The 22,905-nt window shown below is 40.2% G+C and overlaps 1 protein-coding gene across 3 annotated transcripts in view; it reads left to right on the forward strand.

Annotated features, from left to right (window-relative positions):
- marchf8 (membrane-associated ring finger (C3HC4) 8) overlaps positions 1–22,905 on the forward strand; it is a 136,011-nt gene that overhangs the window by 25,786 nt on the left and 87,320 nt on the right. For all 3 annotated transcript variants that reach the window (XM_074675666.1, XM_074675668.1, XM_074675667.1), the window contains exon 2: positions 10,011–10,219. In XM_074675666.1, coding sequence (XP_074531767.1) covers positions 10,112–10,219 — 108 coding nt within the window. In that variant the 5' untranslated portion in view covers positions 10,011–10,111. The remainder of the gene's footprint in view (positions 1–10,010; positions 10,220–22,905) is intronic.

Below are 22,905 nucleotides of genomic sequence, written 5' to 3' on the forward strand. Positions count from 1 at the left end.
AACATGGAGGAGACAGGACTGTGATTTACCTGCTGCAGGAGCAGAGGAGGGAGGAGCTGCAGAGCGCGGCTGAACTCTTGGTTTTTGAGAGACTTCAGTTTGGCTGCAAATTTGGAACGTCTGCTGTTGCCAAGATTTTGATGTGGATGATTTGAGGAAAGGTTTTGGAAGCAAGAGAAAGACACATCTTTATTTTTCTTCAACTCTTTCTTTCAGATTTCACATTTGCAGGGTAAATTGTGTCAGTTGTTTTCAACTCCTTCATGTTTTAAGATATTTTGTCAGGCTTGTTTTTAATATTAACCAGATAAAAAGGCTAAAGAGAGACAGAAAAGGAGGGAAGAAGGGTTGAGGCTTGAGAGCCGAAACAGTGACTGCTGCTACAAGGACTTCAGGGACCTCAGTACATGCAACGCATGCTGAAACCACAAACAGGCACCTCAGGGTGAATAACAAATTAAAAGCATTTCCTGTAATGTCTTATCATCAACATACAGTTAGTGGTAAAGGTAACACTAATAAATAATTCAGTTGTTTACAATGTTCGTACTGAATCACAGCTATCTACAAAAAAAGCTTCAACAAAGACACATCTTTCCTAGAGGATGGGTGATAACAGGTTGAGTTTGAATCCTTAAAATCCTGCATCTCTCTTCCTGTGTAAGTTCCAATCTGATTTTTTCCGCTGGCTATTTCAGCGTTTTGGTTAAAGGTAGGGTCTGCAGGAATTGTCATTACTTGTTAGTAAACACAACATTCAAACCAAGCTCCTCCTCCTTGGATCAGTGCCAGCAGCAGTGCACACCCACAGCCTCCGACCGTGACTATGTCAATACACTCACTAGCCCAGCAACGACCTGTAGCATCCCATTTTATACCTGCTCAGCAGAAAGCCAGCTTGCGTCGCTCTTCTTCCCAAGTTGCTCTCCAAGTTCCTGAAAGCGAGTCGAGCCAAGCTTCACCCTCGTTTAGGAAAAAAGTTTTATCTGTTTGACGTTTTTGCTTTGGTTGTGTCTTTTCTCCTCTGTGCTACGTCCGCTGTTCTGAAGCTGTTCTGATTAGCTTCTACTCACGTTCATCAACACACAGTCACTTGTGTACTGGGCGCTCTTTGGTTAGCTGATGTAACCATGCCCAGAAGCGTCCCAACTCAACCAAAATATCAACATACAGGTAGAGGAGCGGTTAAGGCAGACACAGACACTGACACATATGTATAGAAGCCCATGGGAAATGATTGAGCACAATTATTCCTGTAAAAGTTGACATTTTATTTTTCTAGATAAATCCTGCAGACCCTACCTTTAAGCTTTTTATTTCATACAATCTGTACGCTAAGCTTACATTTTTAATTCTAAGAGCAATGAAAAACAATGTTGCTGTTTTGGCTAACATGTAAGATCTGTTAATTTCAAGTAAACCCAAGAAAACTGGTTTATGTTCATATTTGTACTCCGGACAGGCGCCAAGATGAGATGTATTAAGAGAAAGTCACACCAAACTTAACATCCACATGTAGAATCTGTTAATGCAGGACGTGACTGTAGTTTAAGAAGTGTTTTTCTGTAAATGTTCTGAGTGTTATTGACTAATTTTGCAAGTATATAAGAAAAAAAATCTGTATCCAGAGAAAAGCAAGATGGAACAAGTATGACTAACATTCCTAGATCAAAAGTTTTAACTGACACCCTTCCCAAAGCTAATCAGGTATGTAAATATATATTGGTCAGGATTTCTCGACGCCCTGGAATGCAACAAGAAAAAAGTTGAGGTGACCTCCATTCAAAAGTTTGAAAGTTGTTTTCATCTCCTCTTGAGGACTGACTCAAGAGAACTTGCATTTTTTCTTTTCAAAGAATCTCACATGTGCAGTTGTTGTTTTGGCAGCCTGTGTAATGCAGATTTACCATAAGAAAACTGGTTCCGTTTCCTGATCCAGTGCGGTAAAGTGAGCAAGGCTGAAGCTCCTGTGTAACTGACTGTTAACAGTGAAGCTGAGACCTGCTAGAACCAGATAAACAGGAGCTCCTCTGGGGGATTTGAAGAGCCAAGCAATGGCATTAGTGTGTACATATCACCAGCAGAAAGAAGTTGTTTTGCTTCCTAATCAAACACCTTTAGAGTTGGAGTGAGAAATTTCGATCTGTTTGCTGGTCTGGTTTGAGTTTTTTGGTTGTGCAGAAGTATCAGTCGAGGCTGTTGAGTGTTTGGTGGAGTTAAAGGGGCAGTGGCTTCATGTTAACTGAGAATAACTGTGCAAGGCAGACAAGAAGCAAACAAATACCTCAAACCACTGACAACACAGTGTGAGGTTTGATAAATAAAGTGAAAAGAGGAACTTGAGTCCGTCAGACTGAGTTAGATAACGTTTTACAGAACACACTGTTAAACATCATTTTCACTCCAGCTTTGCTTGTTTCTTGTTTGAAGAGCAACTGTTTTCCGAAATGATTGTCTCCTTAACGGCTCTAACTGACCCCTGGAGCTGTTTCCATAGCAACAGGGCATCATCAAAATTGAGCCATGGGAGGTCTGTGATTGGTATAAGAGCTGCAGGACTTTTAGCTCTGAATATTGTTACAGTGAACTCTTTGGCTGGCAGACAGCCCAGAGGATGGACACTGTAAGTGGCCTGATTACACATCCAAAAGACCTCCCAACCACTTGAGTGACAGATTGAGTTTAGCTAATTAATCCTAAAAATATTCCCTCTGTATTGCTGATCTGCGTGTGCGTGGTGTAGTATAAGCTCCACTGTCCATCCAGCACGCCTCTCGACCCATTAGTACACTCCTTCAGCTCAACAAGGACCTCATGCTTGAAAATACAACGCCAATTAAGAATGGAGTGGAGGATTTTACTGCAGTTGTTATTCTTTGAGTGCACAGTAACGAGCTCGCTGGTGCAGCAGTGGTCTCTGTTGTGGCTGCAGTGATGGATGTTGTCGGTTGTTTCATTGGACTGCAGGAAAAAAAACATTTGAGAGAAGCCACAGCTCTGAAAAAGTAGTGCACAAATATGACTGTGATGTATTGTCTTTATTCTCCTTTGCACTTCCGACACAGTTTAAGTAATGACTCGTGAATTACAGCTTTGTCGTTATTACTGACATTTCTGACTGAAACACTGGAGCTTTAATGATTAAACCATGTGGCTGACTTTGATCCTCCTTCTTTTTCAGCTTCTTATTGACTCCACGAAACACGCCCGTTTGCATCAAACTGATTGATTCCCCTCACTCACTCAGCACGAGGTCACATAACGGCTCATTATACAGATAAAATTACAAAAAGGGATTAGATTACTTCACAGCTCTTGCATTCAAGTCACAAAATCCACTTGACTCATAACATAATCAAGCCTGATGTCTTCGCAAGGAAAGAAACAAGGCGTGCAGACGAAAAACAATTTGCAGCCAACACATGCAGCAACAGCAGCGTCTCAACAGGCTTTTAAAAAATGGAAAATGCAGGTTCATGTTGGGGTTGAACATCAGAGAGAGAATTAAAGATAAGTCTTTTTTGCATGCTGACCTCTGCGTACAGAGAAGGGCACAGCGCCTCAGGCAGGAATCCAGAGCTGAATCGTCAAATATAAATGGTATATTTAGTTTTTCTTTCCCTCTGGATGAGTGTGCTGTGTAACCTCCTTTGTGTTCACAAACAAACACACACTCTCTCACACACACAGCGTTTTTGCTGCCGTGTGATTTAGAAGAAAATGTCAGTCTTTGGTAAGCTCCTTCTGTGCACAATATTACACACCTTGACTTTGAAACTGCATGAACTTTCGTTTTCCTTTATCATCAGAGACAAAAAGAGACATAAAAACAACCGGATGACCCAGGTGAACAGTTTGTGACTGCACAGTTTATTCAGACACCCAGTCAACATTTTTCAGTAAAAACATCTTTTAACAAGTGACTGAAGCTACCGTAAAAAAAAAAAAAGATTAAAATACTGGTTGAAAAGTCAATTCTTTACTGAATTTCATCGAGGTGAATGATGAAATGGCTGTTTTTGGCATCGCTCACCCTAAAATCTGCTTCAGTCAAAAGATTCATCACATATTTTCAAGCTAATTATTAGTCATAACTCATACTTTGCAGCTTTAGGTAGGATACAGTGCATCACAGTCACTATTACAGTGAAACTAAGACCTATCAGAAACAAGCAGCCTGAAAACTGCATATTGGCTTCATGCTGGCCTCAACATATCATGGACGTGCATACAGTCTTCTTTGTTCCTCCTTTTTTGTCATTTTTTAAAACTGCTCTCCTCATTATATTTATCTAAAACTTTAGTTACTTAATTTGAATTTTATGAATTGAGATGGCAAGTAACGAAGTACAAACGCTTCATTACTGTACTTAAGTAGATTTTTCAGGTACTTTGTACTTTTAGAAGAATTTATTTCTCTGACAACTTTTTACTTTGACTCAATTACATTTTCAACATCAATAGCAGTATTTTCTACTCCTTACACTTTCCAAGGGCTTGTTACTTAAAAAGCCTGGGCCTGTATATTTTTTGTTTTTTTGCTACCAGAATACCAGTTACAGGTCTGCCACTCTGCCCACACATGTGACACCAATAACGTTCAAGCAGCAGCAGGGAATGGACAACAGTGAGGGTCCCACACAGCGACAGGAGAAGCACCCATGGTCTTATTTAAGAAAGCTTTTTTGTGAGATAAACAGAGATAAATGCTACTGTTAATTCACACGTCCACTATTATCTAATGTAAGACTATAATATGGCATTTTAACGTCGTTTAAGTTGCTCATTGTGTGTTTACATTTTTAATTTATTTTTATACTTACTGTGTTTAAAGTTTGACTTCTTTATTTATTATTGTGTTTACAGCTTGTTCTTATTTATCATTGGTTTACACTACAGTTCTTATGTTGACAGTTTTAAAATTTAAGTTCCTTGTTTTAATTTAATAGTGTTCTGTCTCTGTCTTGAATCATATGGGTATTATAATGATTTGTGATTATATACAGTATATATCCCGTGTATATGAATGAATTTATTATATATATCAGCCGATATATATTGGATATCAGCCGATATATCGGATATCAGCCGATATATTGGATACCGGCTTTTTTTTGCCCCCTGTATCGGCATCGGCATCGGCCCCAAAAATCCCATATCGGTCGGGCTCTAACTTTTACTCAAGGAAATATTTGGATCAGGACTTTTTACTTTTACTGAAGCCATTGTTTTACATAAGTATTTTACTCCCACTCAAGTAAGGAAACCGGGTACTTTTGCCATCTCTGTGAATTAGCAAGTACAAGACTGTGGATAGAGCAGGAAATAGTGCGAAAGTAGGAAGTCACATGTGGGAAGGGTCCCACAGTTTGGGTTTGAGCTCGGGCCACCTGCTTTGTGAGCTAACCTCATAGGGCACACAACCTAGACTGTACTGACTGTACTGACTGTACTGACTTCCAATCACTAAACTTCAATGTCAACATCGCACACTTATTGTGCCATGTAGTCGTCTTTTTATTATATGGAAAAATCTTGAAAATTACTTGATAGAAATACAGTTACAGCTATCATTTTGTCTAACAAGAACAATGGTTGAGGAAAAAAGTCATCATAAGGAGTATTGCAGAACATTCCTAACAGTTTTAAGGTGCAGTCACACTGGCAATCCGTAACCAAGCTTAAGCACACTTGAACCCTAAAGTCAAGTCCGTTAATCTTGATAATCGATAATCAGTTTAATTAATAGCAAGGTGTTAGAAGGCTGTGTCAGACGCTTCACGATGGCGTAGGTGGGCCATGCGTTTGCGGCACTGCGGGGAGGTATTTATGCTTGAGTACAGCATGGCTCAGATGGTCAGTGTGACAACACCCTTAGTTTCCCAGATCAATAATAAACCATACATTCACCTTCTCAAGATAACTGCAAAAGTTTTTGTTTTTTTTTGCCTGAATCAACTCCTTTTGACCTATGATTCCGTTTTTTGTGTTTTCTGAAAAAAACTTGAAGAAATGACTCGGGCAATTATTTTGAGAAGGTGAGAATGTATTTGATTCAGACTCCCAACAAATTTCACATTAGAGATCTGTGAGTATTTTTCTTGGGTTATAACAACTGTGATGTAAGCATGTCATTGTTATTTTTATGTAACTTGTATTCATCCAACACAGAAACCTATTCAGATGAAAACTGTCTTTTACAAGAGCATGCAACAAAATACAAGATACATGGTAAAAAACAATAATAATTAAAGAACAACAAATAAAATATTTGATTTTTTTTAGGATTTAGCATGGCTATTTGCAAGTTTAAAACCATATAGTAGATTGATAGATTGATATGATAGTGGAGAGAATAGTCTTTGTTGGCTCAGAGTGTGACTGGCTGCAGGGTGATATATCAGGTGATCTAAAGATACCATCAAGGACTTTTATTCAGCTCACATCAATAGAAGTCACTCTGAGTCTCTCCGTGTAAGAAAGTAAACAGCATACATCATCTTTTCTCAAACTCAAAGCAGTGGCCAACATTGAGAGTAAAAAGTAAATGTGCAGTTTGTTGTATCATAGTTTAGATTTTGCCATCGATTGAAACCTTAAGTGGATGATGGCGATCAACGAATAAAAACTGGGGAAACATTTAGAGAATGAATCGAGGGCAGAGGCTGCACACTGCTGATCAAGAAGTGTGTGTTTCTGAGTTGATATGAGTGTAATCATCATCACCTTGTGAAACACTTATCAGAGGCGTTGCAGCGTCAGTGACAGATTGGCCTGAGCTGACCGTCTCTGAAACATCTCCTCAGTTAACCTTTGAATGGCGGCCTCAAACCCCCTGACATCAGCCGCCTAACAGCCCTCACTGCAGGTTTCTGATCCCTGCCATCCCTCTGACCTCCCATCACCCTGATAGCTGTTTCTGGTTTCTTAATCCTGTCATTTCTTAACTGCAGAGCCTGAGAGTTTACTCCACAAGGGGTGAGGAGATTGACACACATGTTCCAGTGGTGAGAAGGAGCTTAATTGTTGTCAGTGGCAGTTGACTCACAGTGCTGCTGCTGCTCTCCTCACCCTGTCTGAATTTATCTGAGAAAACACAACTCGGTTCCCTCTCTCTGTCTGCTGCTGTTACATCTTTTGGTTTTAGTTAAAAAATCGAATTCCTTCACAACTCTTTACTGACGAACGACACCTCTGGGATCCGTTCTGTGATAATTTATTACACTTCAGCTTGAGCTATTCAGAGACAAATTTTCTGCTCTGCTGTGGGAAATCACAAGAGACAACTGTGTCTGTGGAGGTTTGAGAGAAAGCCAAAGCTGCCTGCACTCTACTGTCGGTCAGCTTTGAGAAATTATTCAGGGCCTGCTTTTATTAGTCTCTGGGTTTTTTCTTAACTACCTCTTGAACCAGTAAGAAACGATTAATATTTAAAGTTCAGTCATTAATTGCAGGATTTGTACAGTCATTTCCAATGAATCACATGTTGTATCACCCTCAAAATGCTGCTTTTATTTTTTATTTAACTTTTTTCTTTGACAGTATTGTGGGAAGGATCTCAAAACCTTTTCCTTTTGTTGTTTTTAATTGTTTTAATCAATTCCTTATTTTATTTTACAGATGTTTTCTTTATTTGGTGGTGGTTCTCGGTCTTTTTAATTTTCATTTTTTACCTTGCATTTCTCTTTTACTTCCTCTCTTTTATTTCTATTGATAAGACTATTGATTCACATAAAGCACTACAGCAGTGTGGTCTGCAACCAAATTTAAGTGCTTAATCTACAGTGACAAAATCTCCACATGGTGTCACTTTGGTAATTGCTAAAACATGAAGTACTTTGGTGACATTTTACTTTCGTTTTATACAAAATCTGCAGTGGTGCCTTGACTTAGGAGTTTAATTGGTTCTGTGACGGAGCTCGGCCAAATTCAATTACTCGTTTATCAACTCAGTTTTCCCCATTGAAATGAATTGAAATGTCATTCATCTGTTCTGGACCCACCAAGAAGCACCATTTTTTGTTACATGTACACAAAATGTAGAATTGAATAGAACTTTGTTGTCATTGTAACAAGTACAACAAAATTGAAGTCCCAGCAGCAATCAAGAAAACAAAAGTAAGAACGTGTATAGAAAGTGCAAAAAGGGCCATAAGAAAATAGATGATGACAGCTTGTCCATCATTCTCCAGTTTAGCCAGTCTCCACCTCCACAGGGTCCAGGACTGAGCTTCTTCAGCAGTCTGTTCAGTCTCTGTCTCCTGGATCCTGTCTGCTCACAGCAGGTGAAGTTCTTCCAATGTGGCAGTGGGGTCTGATGTTAGCTCTGTAAGTCATGTCTGCGAATAGCATGATGCTACTCTGCCTTCTGGTATTCCCTCTGTTGCTGGGTAAGCACAGCTAGCTCGTCCATCTTATTGGAGATAGGTCTTATGTTCCCACTAACGATGGATGGAAGGGCAGGTGGATGTCGTCACTTCTTAGCTCACACCTGAGAACCAGCACGTCGTCCTCACCTCCTTCTCCTCACCTTGTGGGAAATCATCAGGCATTGCACCAGTTAGCATTGACATGCTACAGGCTGCTAACAACTAATTTCACATGCAAACAAGGCAGCCATGGTTACATGTAAGATTGATCTCCAGACAAACACAGGAGCAAAAGTAGTAAAAATATTGCTGAAGCCACAAAAAGTTTGGTGTCCATGACCGACAAATGAGCCATACAAAGTAATGATCCACTCCATATACAAAGATGACGAAAAAGAGATGAAAAAATTACAAGAAACGGACAAAGAAGAGAGAGCTGCTGCAAAAGGCAGCCATAGCCAACAGGGCGGTGCCCAGCAACCTGTTACCAACAAAGTACTGCAATAATCTGGTTTTATTAAGTATAATGTCCAGTATTTACCCTAGAGATCAGACGATGTAAAGATGCTGAAGGAGGCTGAACTGAATAACTAAATATCAGTTGCTGATTTTTGAACTTTTCACCATGTTTTCTCACTTTCATCTGAAGGTGTTTTCATTAAAAACTTGTCCAATAAGCTCTTTTTTATCCTCCCTTTCTCAATATTTTTAAAATTAATTAATTTTAAAAGTTTTACAAGTGTCATTAAATAGCACTGTTGTTTAGTTGAAAGCACAACTTGGATGCTCCCACTGCGAGCTAACCACTTAAACGGGTGAGATACAGAATGCTGGGCGGCATTCGCCGTCGCTGCACCAGGTATTCAAAGCTTGCTCGTTAGCCTTACTTTAGCTCTTAACTCCAAGCTAAAACTCAGCCAAGAGACAGCTCTTATCTTAAAAATCTAATTAGTTGGAACACTTGTAAGTCAAGGTACCACTGTATATTGCTTTGGACCTGTTAACTGAGCTGCATGGATTTTTTGCTGTGCTGTTCAGAAGTGCATTGGTGTTGCTTTCCATCAGCAGTAGCCTGTGTTTCTTTAGAGTGCCAAAAGGGACAAACTTAACTGCATTAATTTTAGACCTTAATTGCATAGCAACTAATGCATTAACCCTGGCAGCCCTGTTTCTTATGTGCTCTTGTTGCACAAGTAATTATCGAGACAAACTCATTTCCCGTGTGTACAAGTCTGTTGTGAAAATCAGTCAAATATGACATACGAGCACTGCGGGTTGTTTGAAACTCACAGCCAGGCGACATTTTACAGTTTATGTGAATGTTAAGGAAATGTTTCACACTCATTTGTGCTTGTGTTTTCAAGTAAAGGGCTCGTTTACCATTGTACAAATGTAAATATTCATGGAGACACTGCAGGTTGTTAAATGTGGAACAATTTCTTCAATAAGGGGTTCACAGCTTGTCTGCGCGGTAAAAGAAAAACTTTTATGCTACATGGAAAAGTTGTTTTACACAGGTGTAAAGTGTGATGATACAGAGGATCACTGCATCCAACAGCATTAAAGAGGGCTTGTTCTTTGTATCTTTATGGTCGTGCTTTAGTAAACGTCTGTCTTTCTCCTCTGTTTGTTTTCCTGCAGGGCAGTGTGGGCACAGCATTACAGTTCAGACCATCATGCCCTTTGCTCCGGCAGCGGGACAGGAAGTGTGTGTGTGAGCGTCCCTGGTTGGATCTGCTGGGATGAACATGCCACTGCATCAAATCTCTGTCATCCCCCGTGATGTCACCACATCGCGGGTGTCCGGCAGTGGGAAAGCTAAAGACAAAGACAAGGACAAGGATAAGCAGGTAGGTGAAGCGTTAAAAGGCGTAGCAGTACTCCTGATTTTCTTACTGTGCTGAGATTTATGGGTAAATCTGACCATACAAAGCGCTCTTTAGGAGCTGTGAGGCGATACATGACAGTTTGGTTGGACTGAGCCTCTTCTCTTCTCTTCTCTTCTCTGATTGGATAAGAGGTATTCCCTGCACTGGCATGGAGTACAACAGCTCTGGGACTTAATATCTGTTTGTAAAGGTGTTTCGCTCTGCTTCAGAAACTGTTTGTCTGGACTAATTATCACACACACAGGCTGGGAAGCTGTTAACAGACTGTTTGCAGTGGTGATGCAAACATACAGATTAATATACAGAACACAAATTAGCTCTTCTCCACAAAACTGTAAGACTGCTGGAGATGTTTACGTTGCAGAACTGGTTGTGTTTGTGGAGCAGGAAGGATGGCTGTTGCTTTCACTTTTGAATGATATGAACAGCGAATAATCAAGTATTATTTCCCCCACAAACACACACAGACACACACTTTTTCCTCTCATTTCTGTTCCTTTTTAGAACAAAATGAAAAGTAATTCCCTCATTTTTAAACACAGCAAACAAAGCCTTTATTCACCCTCTTTTTTCTCCTTTCTCTTCATTATTTATTTTCTGCCTCAGTGGACTGTCTGACTCTAAAGTAGACTTTGCCAGTCACACACGACAGCTCTGTCTGATCCTTTTTTATTCATAGTGACATTGCTTTTAAATAAGTTTGAGGGCGTGAAATTTTTATTCTCTAATATAACGTCTTTGTTTTCTGGAAGAAGACGCTGAAGCCTTCGAATGCACTGCACCAACCTGTTTACTAACAGGGATGTGCCTTTAAGCAAATACACAGTCAATGCTAAGCATTCACAGATTGTTCAAATAATTACTCTGCAGACATAGAGAGAAGATTATTAACTTCAGTTTTTCGTAATTTTTCCAAGTGCTGTTTGGTGCTGCAGAAGGCTCTCTGTCCTTGGTCCTCTCTGTTATTACCTCCAACAAGGAGGTTGTGTTTTTGGGAGAGTTCGTCTGTTTGTCTGTGAACAACATAACTGAAAAAGTAATGAACAGATCTTGATAAATTTTTCAGGAAATGTTCAGAATGAAATAAGGAAGAAGTGATTAAATTTTGGAGGTGGTCCGGATCACCGTCTGGATCCAGGATTTTTTTTAAAGGATTCTTAATCATTGTGAGATAGGGACATTTTCACCATATGTGTATATAAGTCCGCCATAAATGGTCAGATAACTTTGCAAAACAATATAACACAAGGTCACAGATGTAAAAGTACGATCCAGATCCTGGCAATATTCTGGATACTAAGATCCAGAATATTAAATATGTACTGGGTCATCATAATTTTCAACACTGTTAGGTAACAAATTATCGTACAAACCTGCAACTAACACCAAATTGTAGCAGACAGTCTGCTGAAAGGAAGTATAACATTAAAGTAGGACTAATGTGTTGCAAGACGATCACAATGTGCTTGGCCTGAGGTCTGCGCTCTTACTGCTTTTCTAGTTTGGAATGTTATTATAATATTATTGAAGTTTTTAAGTTTTTAATGGCAAAAAATAAAGGGCTTATAGGTAGGGATGCACCGATCCATCTTTCTGATTCCGATACTGATACTTCGGCTTTGGGTAGCGACCAATACCGATACCAATCACAAGTTTTATTTCATTGTAAACTTTTAAATCCTGTGTAGATTGATGATGCTGGAAAAAAACAAAGAAAGTGCATCAGAGGCAACATAATAAACCAAATAGCAAAGAGCACCAGTAAAAAAAAGGCTTAGCTGGTTGCCTGGATCGGCACCATGGATCAGCCCTGCCTTCAGATTCCCTACAACCACCATCTTTAATATGAGATTATAGTCACATCAACTTTTATATTTGTTATAATAAAACAATTGGTTAAATATAGGTGGTTATGACACAATCCTTTTTGGAAATGGCAACTTGATTCAGAAGACTAGGTTTTAATTCTTGAACTGTGAAAGGCCAAGTCCACGTCAGTCGTATCCATGGCGGTGATTGAGGGAGCTCACCTCAGGTGTCGTCATTACAGCGAGAACAATCAGAAAGTTAATTTTCAAATGCCGTGGGTGTCAATCTTACACACTGCATCAAACCACTCACTCAAAAATGAATTATTTCTCTCCCCCTGTGGGTCCAGCTGAGGTTTGCTGCTAATGAGGCCGGTCAGAGTCTGGTTTGCGTTTCCCATTTGTGCCTGAAACCGCCTGCAGGCAGTCTAGTTTTCAGTTTAGAGCTGGACTCTTAAAGCAAATACTGGATTTAGTACCTTTCAAATTGTCGGCTGCTGAAAAATTGACAAAAGGAATCAGTAAAATCCCACGCTCACACGGCTTTTATAAATCATCTCTGCTGCTTGGAAAATAAAACAGCAGATCTGGCTAATTGAGACCACACGCAATCTTTCATGAAGAAGAGGATTAGTGGGACATCTAAAGTGTTCATCCGAGCCTGTCACAGATTTCAGATTTGTGGATTTTGACTCTATTCTCTGAATTTTGCCTTTTCCAAGAATCTAAAGATTACTCCCAGAAATCCTAAAACCTTTCAGTCTGGTCGTCAGCTTGTCAGGATTTTCCCCATGCCTGAGCTTTAATATTTGATTTTAACGTCAAGATAAAAACAGCAGGTGTGGGATTGCTTTGCACTCGACTTATTGATCATTACTTCTCCCTCCTGCACCATCAAACACCTCAGTGAAGTGCTTTAGGAGTGCTGCTGCGTTTTTTTGAGCTGTGGTACAAAGAGAGGTGCTAAGACAATATGTCGACGGCCTGCCCTTACTGGAGGCCTCATCACATCACAATGGATCCTGGGCGCCAAGTGCAGCAGCAGCACAGGTGTTCTTGAGAGGATTCTTCACGCTGCATATGGTGCTGCGTCTCATCCTGCCTCTCTGCACAAGTGTTGGCACTCACAAGCAGCAAACTGGCTCTGACATATGTGTTTGTACTTAACAACACACACACATACACACACACATACACACACCTTACTTTACCTCTGAGTCATTTGGAAACTTAAAGCTGCATTCATGTGAAGCTCAAATTCCTGCTTGGTCATTGCAGAAGTGAAAGTAAACTGCTGGAGGAGGAGTTGTTCCAAAACTGGTTTAGTGACTTAATATTATGAGGAAACTAAAACCTGTTTGAGCCTGAACATGTTGTTAAACGTGGGTTTTTCTAGCAGCAGACCTATTCAGCCTTATTTTTAGCAGAGTGAGACATTGAATGTACTCTGACCTGTAAAGTTAAAAACCTGGATGTGTTTACATTGCACATTTACAGTCATAGAAGAGCTGTAGAGAATATTTCCTTTAACACTTTTTATTCATAGCTCTGAGACTTCTATGCATCTTTTGCTCTTATTCCTGTGTAGATAAAACATGAATTCAGCCAAAACTAGGAAAGCATTCAGGAGCCCAGACCTCCACCAAGCATACTGTGATTGTCACCAACACTTTAGTCCTACTTTAATGTTTTACTTCCTTCCAGCAGACTGTCTGCTACAATTTGGTGTTAGTTACAGGTTTGTATGATAATTAGTTACCTGGCAGTATTGAAAATTATGATGACCCAGTACATATTTCATATTCTGGATCTTAGTACCCAGAATATTGGCAGGATCTGGATCGTACTTTTACATCTGTGACGTTGTCTTGTATTGTTTTGCAAAGCAATCCGACCATTTATGGTGGACTTATATACACATACGGTAAAAACAGCCCTATCTCACAATGATAAAGAATCCTTAAAAAAAAAAAAAAACTTGATCCAGGCGGTGATTCGGACCACCTCCAAAATTTAATCACTTCTCCCTTATCCTTTTTCGAACATTTCCTGAAAATTTCATCAAGATCTGTTCATAACTTTTTGAGTTATGCTGTTCACAGACAGACATACTCTCCCAAAACATAACCTCCTTGGTGGAGGTAATAAACTTTATACTACTACTTTCTACAAATCTTTTGCTCTTATTTTTGTGCAGATAAAACAGAGATTCAGCCAAAATAAACTCTTTTACACAAACATAACTTTATACTCCAAAATAAACTGATGGTATCTCAGCACAGCTACATCCTGGTTTACCTTGATCACAGTGGCTTAATGTCTGCGTTGCTCTGCAGTACTCCACCTCAACACTAGTTGGCAGTGTGATTTCTATGCTAATGATATCACCAGTTTCTGGTCTCACTACAAACTCTTCAGGAAACCATAAAATCTTATCATATTTGTCAGAGATGATGATTGGAGTTGAGAAACAGTGGATTATACTCAGTGAAGGCAGGGAATGGGCGGCCAGAACATGATGCTAGCTAGCAGACCAATCACAGGGTTTACAGTCTTTATTTTTAGGAGGTGAACATCTAGCTAGACAAATCTGCACTTACTTTGTCTTGGATTCAATGCAGAATTATGTAACTGTGTGTTTTGGGTGTTTGTTTCTGTCTTGTATGGCTCCCTTCTTCTCTCCATCTCACTCTGTGAGAGTATCTAATGACTAAGACGATGAGGTTTGCCCGCTCCGAGGCACAAACTGCTGCCCTTCTGCCTTTCATTTAGAGGATTTATCTATATTGTCCTTATCGAAAGTAGTTTTCAGTTGATCTCTGCTTAACTTTGATTTGTTGAAGGTGTTTTCAGTCAGTTTATTGTGTCACTTCTGGATTGCACCACAGGCCACTTTAGGGTGGGGTGCAACAAGTGTAGACAGGTCCAGGCTGAGTTGGTGTGATCTCACGATCTAATCAAATGATTATTATTGTGAAATTCTTGGCTATTTGACATTAAGTTACAAGAAATGAGTCATCTACAATTTCTGTATTATTGAATTGAAAAGTAGGAAGATACACTTTGAGTTACAGCAAATATTAAATCTTACCACTCTGGTACTGACCTAAAATATCAGCAGGGATTCATATGAACCAAGGGTGCCCAAATTCTTTTCAGTGAAGGGCCAAAAACAAATCAAAGTAGAGGGTCATTGGCCAAAACTAACCGTTCATGTTGCAGTGCATGATGTTAAAAATGCCTTTGTCATAATAAATTTGTCAAAATAAATACTCATACAAGTAATTTTAAAAATGAAAACACTTTTTTTCACAGGAAGGAAGTTACTGAACATCCTTATAGCACAAATACTAGGCTCATGTTTTCAGAGACGTTTAGTGCAATATAACCTAAACAACATAGGACACAACATGCTCCTATGAAACCAAAATAGTGCATTTTCCATCCTTTTAAAATAAGGAATAGTAATAAAACTGAAAACCTGCTTTGGAATTTTTTCCCTATAGATCAGTCTTTCCCAAACTTTTTTCCAGCGACCTATTTTTTGGAGGAACAAGCCACGGCGACCCAATCCAAAATATGTCCAATCTGCAAATTGACAGGATAAATGTGCAAAGATAAAAACATCAGTTCTTTGATTATGTTTCTGCATTATCATACATCTTTTGTACCAGCTAACACGCCTAAGAGACATATTTGACAAATGCATTACAACTTTGTTGGGCTTACACTTTAGAATACTTACATTTTTACTAGGTTAGGTTAGCCTGCTTGCTTTTCAGAATTGTATCCTAGACATGTGTACAAGATGAGAGAACAAGACATGTATTGAGCGCAGCGTCCAGTCTGTTTCTGTATTTTGTTGTTGTTTTTGTGACAACTCCACTTGTATTTGTTTTAATGAGCCTGTCAAAGTCAAGTTTCTGTCAGTCGTGAGACAAGAAAAAAAATATTTTCTGTTCTATTCTGTTCTATTCTTTTCTATATTATGTGGTTGTGAAAGAGATAAGAAGCAAAATGCCAGACTCGGGACAAGATATCAAGATGGGATGCTCATCCGGAATGAAGTAAAGGCATCTGTTTATGTCTCTTTTTCTTGATGTCACTGCACAACTGTAACAAGCTCCGTTTCTGCAGCTGGTGCCCATCCAAGATCAGACAGTGACTTTAGACTTTCAAAGTCAAACCAGTTTTAAATCTGACTTGAAATCTTTCTTTTGAAAACTAGCGATCAAAGTTATCAATGGGTTAACTCTTTCACTTGTGCGATAGTGACACAGTGACAGCGTTTTCCTCTGAGTGCCGTAAAACAGTAGGACAGATATGATGGCTTGGCTTTGGCTTTTTGAGCTCATGGCGATAGACGATTTTAAAGGAGTTACATGTTTCCAGTTACAGTAAACGTTGTGGTGATGACCCTTTATGATGAAAAAATAACCAGATATGACAGTAAAAGGAGCCAATCATCAGTGAACAAATCAGTGAGGGGAGATTTCACGCATGAATTTTATGAAAACATTCTGGAAACTAATTTGGCGACCCACCTTTGGGACAGGACCCAGACTTTGGGAATGACTGCTATATCTACAGTTGTTTAAAATATATATGTAATAAAATTTAAACATGGGTAGCGGACCAAATTTGGCCGGCGGGCCCCAATTTGGAGAGCCCTGATATTAACAGATAAACAAGATAAGAAGCCAGGCACTGGGTTGGACTTGTAATTTGGAGGCAGCACTCCTAAATTCCAGCCCCCAACACTTTTTCTCACGTCAGTCCCCACTCTCTTGTTTCTGATTCTAAGCACTGTCTTATTCTCTAAAGGCATAAGACCTGGATGAACATGGGAAAAAAAATATTTTCTTTAAAATATCATTAAATACTTTTTAAACCCATGTTTTCTGAAAGTTTACCCAGCAGATAGGTCTGGCTTGCAGGATTAAGGGGTTTACAGTTGTCTGGAGGTAACCTTCCTCCGCTGGGAAATAAAGGTGAAACTCTGAGTGTTATTGTGTCTGGGGGGTATTTGGTCTCCCTGTTGCCATGTTTGCTATCAGTGTAAAGCTTATACCTCGTGTCTTTCTGCTCAGCATCACACTCCTCCTCTGTCTGACTCCTGCTGGCTGAGCCTCCTCCTCTCCCCCTGAGGAACAAGTGTATAAACAGCAGCAACTCTGGTCCTCCCTGTGGAACCGTCAGCTGAGGGGAGGAAGGAGAAACAGAGTGTTGGAGACGAGGAGGGAGGGGAGCAGGGAGCGTTTACTTTGAATGCTGATCAGCTGGAAGGTCCTGATCTTGTGCATGTGTGTCTGTGTGTGTGAGAGCCCTGAGTTTAGTCACACAACACAGGCCCATCTGGCTCTCTTAGACAACACAACTGGTCTTTTACCGCCGCAAGAAAAAAAGCCGAACTTTTCCTCTACTTAGGATTCAGAGACAGTCAGCTGCTCCTTCAGAGAGAGCATCACATCTTTAACTGTTGCTCCCCCCTCGCTGGCCTCCCTCCTCCACCTCCACTCAAGTTCATTTGTCTTTCTCGAAATCCTCTTTGCACTTTGTGCGTGCGCTGTGGTCCTCCCACTTGAAAACTTGTGTTAGGGGAGATAAATTGAGGTTTCAGAAATACTTAAAAAACAGCTTCTTGGAGAGCCGATGAGGGAAAAAGGAAAGTTCCCTGACAGTCCTCGGCCTTGGCAAATAATATGGTCAGATTTATTTGCGCCTGGGGTTTTTGATAAGGCGTGCAGCGAATGGATTATGCATGAGTTGACAATAAAGTAAGCTCCGGCACAGTTTGGCAGCTGGGCAGCACAGTTTGGGACAAAGTGAAGTCTTATGATGCACGCTGAGCTGTTGCTGTTTGTCTCAGTGATCTTATGTGATCAACTTTTGTGCTTTTACTGTACAAACTGGTTTCATTTCAATATTCACACATGCACTCACACCAACGCTCAGGGCCTCTCTGACTCTGGTTATAAATTTAGCAGTGTAGCTTCTGTCTCCTCGCTCACTGAACTTTGTGATACTTGACACAAGTCCTTTTGATGCTGCATGTATTTTTTATGAACGCACTGCCGGCGCTGGAAGCTTTGTCCTCCACCAGCGTGTGTCAGAGCCAAGGACAGAGAAGATTCTCTGCTTCTGCTCTGATGTTTGATAACAGCCGCAGAGCTCTCGGGCACTGATGGAGCTGACGCTAATATCAAACACTTGCTGCCATAGCAGAGACTTTAAATACAGCCACAAGGCCTGAAAGGGACTATTTCTTGTGTCTTCATTTGATAATTTAATAAACATCTTCTGCTATGGCGGCAAAACTTGTTGTTGCTTCTTTAATTTCACACCCCAAAAAAAAGCATTCTTGCAATATGAGCAGAGTTGAGGCTCTTTTGGCTGAGATGGCATGGTAGCTTCCTTTGCACCCTTTTCTACAGTAACAGAAAAATATAATCTAAAATTATGGTTTGATTCAATTTTGCTTCTGTATCTAAAAATTTGTTTCTTAGCCTCAAGGCAGAGAAACACTCTGCAAACACTTGGTGGATCTAAACTGTCCAAATCAGCCCTCTTCCAGATTGCTGTGCCCAGAGGCCTGCAAATGGAAATGGCACGATAATCACCCAGAATGCCTTGGGGCTGGGTAAACAACACGCGGAATGCTGAATTATCAGGAAAAAGGAGTGTTTGTGTCACGTGTTACGTCTGTGGTCACAGTGAGTCTTTAAAGAGGATATGATCGTTTTCTCTTGAATTTCCTGCAGGTGCATGTGGAAAAAAAACTCGCTCTGCAGCTATATTTGTGTTTCTGTAGGATGTCAACTGGTGCACGTATACACAAATGATCCTGTACATATTCTGCACAGGTGTTAATCCACTTTGGGCTCGTGCACGTTTTTGCCGTTGCAGACACACACACAAACATGCATGCACACACCTGCACACTCACCCTGGTGTAGGTGTGCAGAGGCCGATGGGTCCCCGTGGCCTGTCTGAAGCAGCAGCTGGAGGGTGAAGATAACACATAAACAGAATGGGATTCTCTCTTCTCATAAGTTTCATAAAGGTTTGAAAGCTGTGTGTCAGCAAACTCAGCCCCTTTACATATTACTCTCTCTGAATTCATTAAAGATATGATAAACTCTGGAAACCTCACACCTGAAGCTGCTGATATGCGGTAAATATCAGCAGCTTTAACGAAATGTTCTCTCTGAGTGTTCTATAAGTGAGAAATAAACAGTTTCAGACTTTTCTGCACATGTAAGTGTTGGTAGAGAATTTAATTGACTGTATTTAACAGTTATGAGCATGTGAAAGATCTTTTGTCTTCCCATTTATATCTAGACGCTGTTGTACACAGACATAGTTTGGAGCCTTTCGGGAAAGTTGTTTCACAGACACAGAGTGAAAACAGGCCTTTAGCCTCACTGCTAACAGCTATGCCTTGAATATTAAAATCCTCTGAACTTCTGAGTTATATACAAGAAAACTCACTTCCTGTACAATATGAGCTGTTCAGATCATAACTTTTTTTTGAAACTGTAAATATATTAATTTTTGCTGCAGAGGTCTGCTTTCTGAATGGGTGTGTGGTTCCTGTTGTTTTAGCTGCTAGCCTCGCACAGAAGCTAGAAGAACTGCAGTTTTTAGCACTTCTCTATCAGCTTCGGTTCTCACGGCCGTAGGTTTCCATTTGCTTTAAATATGACCCTCAAACCAGAACCTAGTAGAAGAATCAGACAAAGCTTCTTTTTATAAAAGCTATGCAGAAACTAGTACACAGAGACTAAACCCATATCCCTTTTTCTACGCTGTATTTTTTTACGGCAAGTTGTATGTCACTTTTTAGTCTGTGATCTTTTAACGTCACACAGGTTAAGACCTCAAGAAAAGTCTTTTTAGGTTCAACATGAGTACTCTCAAAGGCGTGGCTCTCTGTGATTGCTAAGTCTGTCTGCTTTTTCACAAAGGCAGAATAATCCTTCTCTTTCCCGTTTTCCTATTACATGAAATGTAGCTACTTTTGATTACAAAAAAAACTACAATATTTTCAGCTGAAATGACAAACTCGAGGCTTCCAAATGAGGTATTTGTATCGTATCAGTGAGGACAGTGTGCTAACCTTTTTTTTTTTTTTTTTTTTTTTAAGTTAACAGTCAAAAGAGGGTAAAGCATACATTTGTTTATAAGAATCCTGTATCTGAATCTTATGTCTAAGGTTTTGCTCATCATATATGACCGAAACGTGCAGTGAGGATGTGTTTTAGTTGGACTGCAGTGCCACCTTTTGGCCTGGAGTCCCATGCACACTGTCGTGAAGATGTGACTTTTAACAACGTGGGTGTTTGTTTTGGAATTAAATGGAGATTATATTCTTTGTTCAAGACAGCTTTTTGCTTGATACAACACAAAAAGGTAAGGTATTTATCAACAGTTACATAGCGCTACGGTTTGAAACATGACAACAAGCAAACTTTGTAAGTTTGTACCATAGTTTAGTAGCTATATTTAGTTTACTCAGCATATATTTCACTGAAACATGTCTGTAACGCGTAATGTCAGTGAATCCTGGTTCTGTCCTGCCAGTCACCTACCAAGCAGAGCTAGCATAACCTCACTCTTCATTTTATTGATAGACTAGTTTGAACAGATGCATAACATTAGCACAAACAGTTTAACCCATGTTTTAGCCTTTAGCTCGTGCTCTATCACTCTCATGTTCAGCTTTCCTCTGCTCTTCTGTCCTTTTTCTGTCTGTCAGCTAAGCTCCAAAATAAATCACAGAAATCATTTTCAGTAGAGAAAAACACAGATTTCTTGTCTCACTTCTAAACTTTGTCAGCCAGCGTGGTGTTATCAGAGAGACTTGGACTTGCCTTAAATCAATCTGGTTCTGCCCAACCCGATCAGGAAGCGAAGAGAAAGCATTTATAAATAACCTAATTTGGTGCTGGTAATCTTATTTTAAAGTGTGGATTATGATCAGGCAAATATCTAGAGGAGAAACTTTTTCCAAATCACCAAGAAACTCCTCACAGCCCTTTTAAACAACTGATTCCAGCATCAAGATACTTCACGCTTCCACCGTCATAAATCTTCTCTTTTGTCTTCTCAGAAACAGACTTGCACATGTGCACTCACATTTCAGGTATATAAAACCACAGAAACACACATGTTTGGGCCTGGCTGCAGTGAGCCACTTGAGGCTGAAGTGCTAAAAACATAATTAAATGTAGAAGAGGAGAGATGACTGCAGAGCCTCTGAGACTCTTTATGAGAGAGGACTTTTGCTTTACTTTGTTAAAGGTTTCGTTTCATTAGCCGCAGTGACGCTCTGCAGGTTGTTTTACTTCCTTTGTCTGGCTGTTACACTCCAAGCTATATTAAGTTTTACATATGCGATTAAAATTGACCCGTGGCAGCAGAAAATGGACTTTTAGAGGAAAGGCAGGAAATAATTACTGAGCATTTAGCTGCTCTGTATTTTTGTAGACGTGGCGTAATGTTTTGTGATAGGAAGGAGAGTTGGCTTTGTCTCTAGTGTGAGGGGGCGCCTTCTCTTCTGTGTGTATTTCAGCTATGATATCTTCTAATTAACCCCTGCACCTTCTACCACCTCCACCCACGCACACATGTAAACACTCTCACAGCTTTACTTTACTTATAAATAAGAAGATTCAGCAAGTGAATATGTTGTTAAGCTGCTTTCAGATGTTCTCTTAGAAAAAAAACACATTTTCCAACGATAATCTCTTGATTTACATATTATGTGGGCTGTTGTATAACCTAATCCGACAGATGTATAGCTATTAACCTACTAACCTACAGAAAATATGTTCAGCCTGTCACACACAGCAGGAACAGAGAGTGCTTCCCAACTTAAAATGAGCTCTTAGCTGTGAAAGCCGCCGATTTTACTGGAATAAATTTAAGGGAAGCAATTTAATTTTTGCAAAGAGTAACCCAAGGTGCAGTCCACGGGTTTCAGAAAACGCTCGGTTCCCGGAGCAACCGTGGTTAGAGTGCACAGGCAGATAACCAGAGTCAGGGAAAAAACAAGAAGTTAATGAAGTTATTTCCAGGTAGGAGAAATGAAATCACCACATGAAAGGCTGCATCTGCCGTCCTGCCTCCTCTCACTCTGCTCTGCATGGAGAGCTCTGTGCCGCACTCATTCACTACAAGGTGTCTGTCTCTGCAGGGAGTCTAAGGACGCCGTTTAATTGCCTGTGACATGCTGACTTGACCCTTGTGACTCACTCGGCCCTGAACACTCTGCCACTGCCAGCCGGATCGGTGGTGGAGTCTCTCAGAGCTCGTCCACGGGGAGACGCTGCAGATGTTTCTGTCGCCACAGCGCTTTGTCAGGTTCTGTGCAGTCTGACGCACAATGGTTGTGTACTTTAATCCTAGGATTCACAGCTCCATTATGCTCCATTGTGTGGAGCAGAACAGAGCGAGCACACAGGTGCATAATAACTCTTTTGTGCACAGAGAGAAAGATAGGAGGCAGTCTGAAATTTTATGAGAGTCAGACCCTTCAGGATTTCGCTGGTTTTTAGTGATTTCTGAGGCTTCGGACGCAGGATTTCACTGCAGGTTTCTTATGAAGTTGCTGTTCCATTAAGGATGCTTTGGGCCTTTTGGTGTGATAAATTACAACCAAGATGAAGGGAACTAGAAAAAAAATGCTAAAAAGAACATCTATTGGCAGAACAACCTATTTTTTCTTCTGACATCTCCTCTCGTCAGTTTCTCAGTAAAAATGTGAAACAAAAGCGGAGATAAAACAATCTTTGGAGATTGTGCAGGGGATAAAATCCTCTGTTTACCACGTCTATA

This window comes from Halichoeres trimaculatus, unplaced genomic scaffold, assembly GCF_033239565.1.
Source record: "Halichoeres trimaculatus isolate MK-OKI-2021-1 unplaced genomic scaffold, fHalTri1.1 fHalTri1_scaffold_8, whole genome shotgun sequence".
Taxonomy (NCBI): Eukaryota; Metazoa; Chordata; class Actinopteri; order Labriformes; family Labridae; genus Halichoeres; species Halichoeres trimaculatus.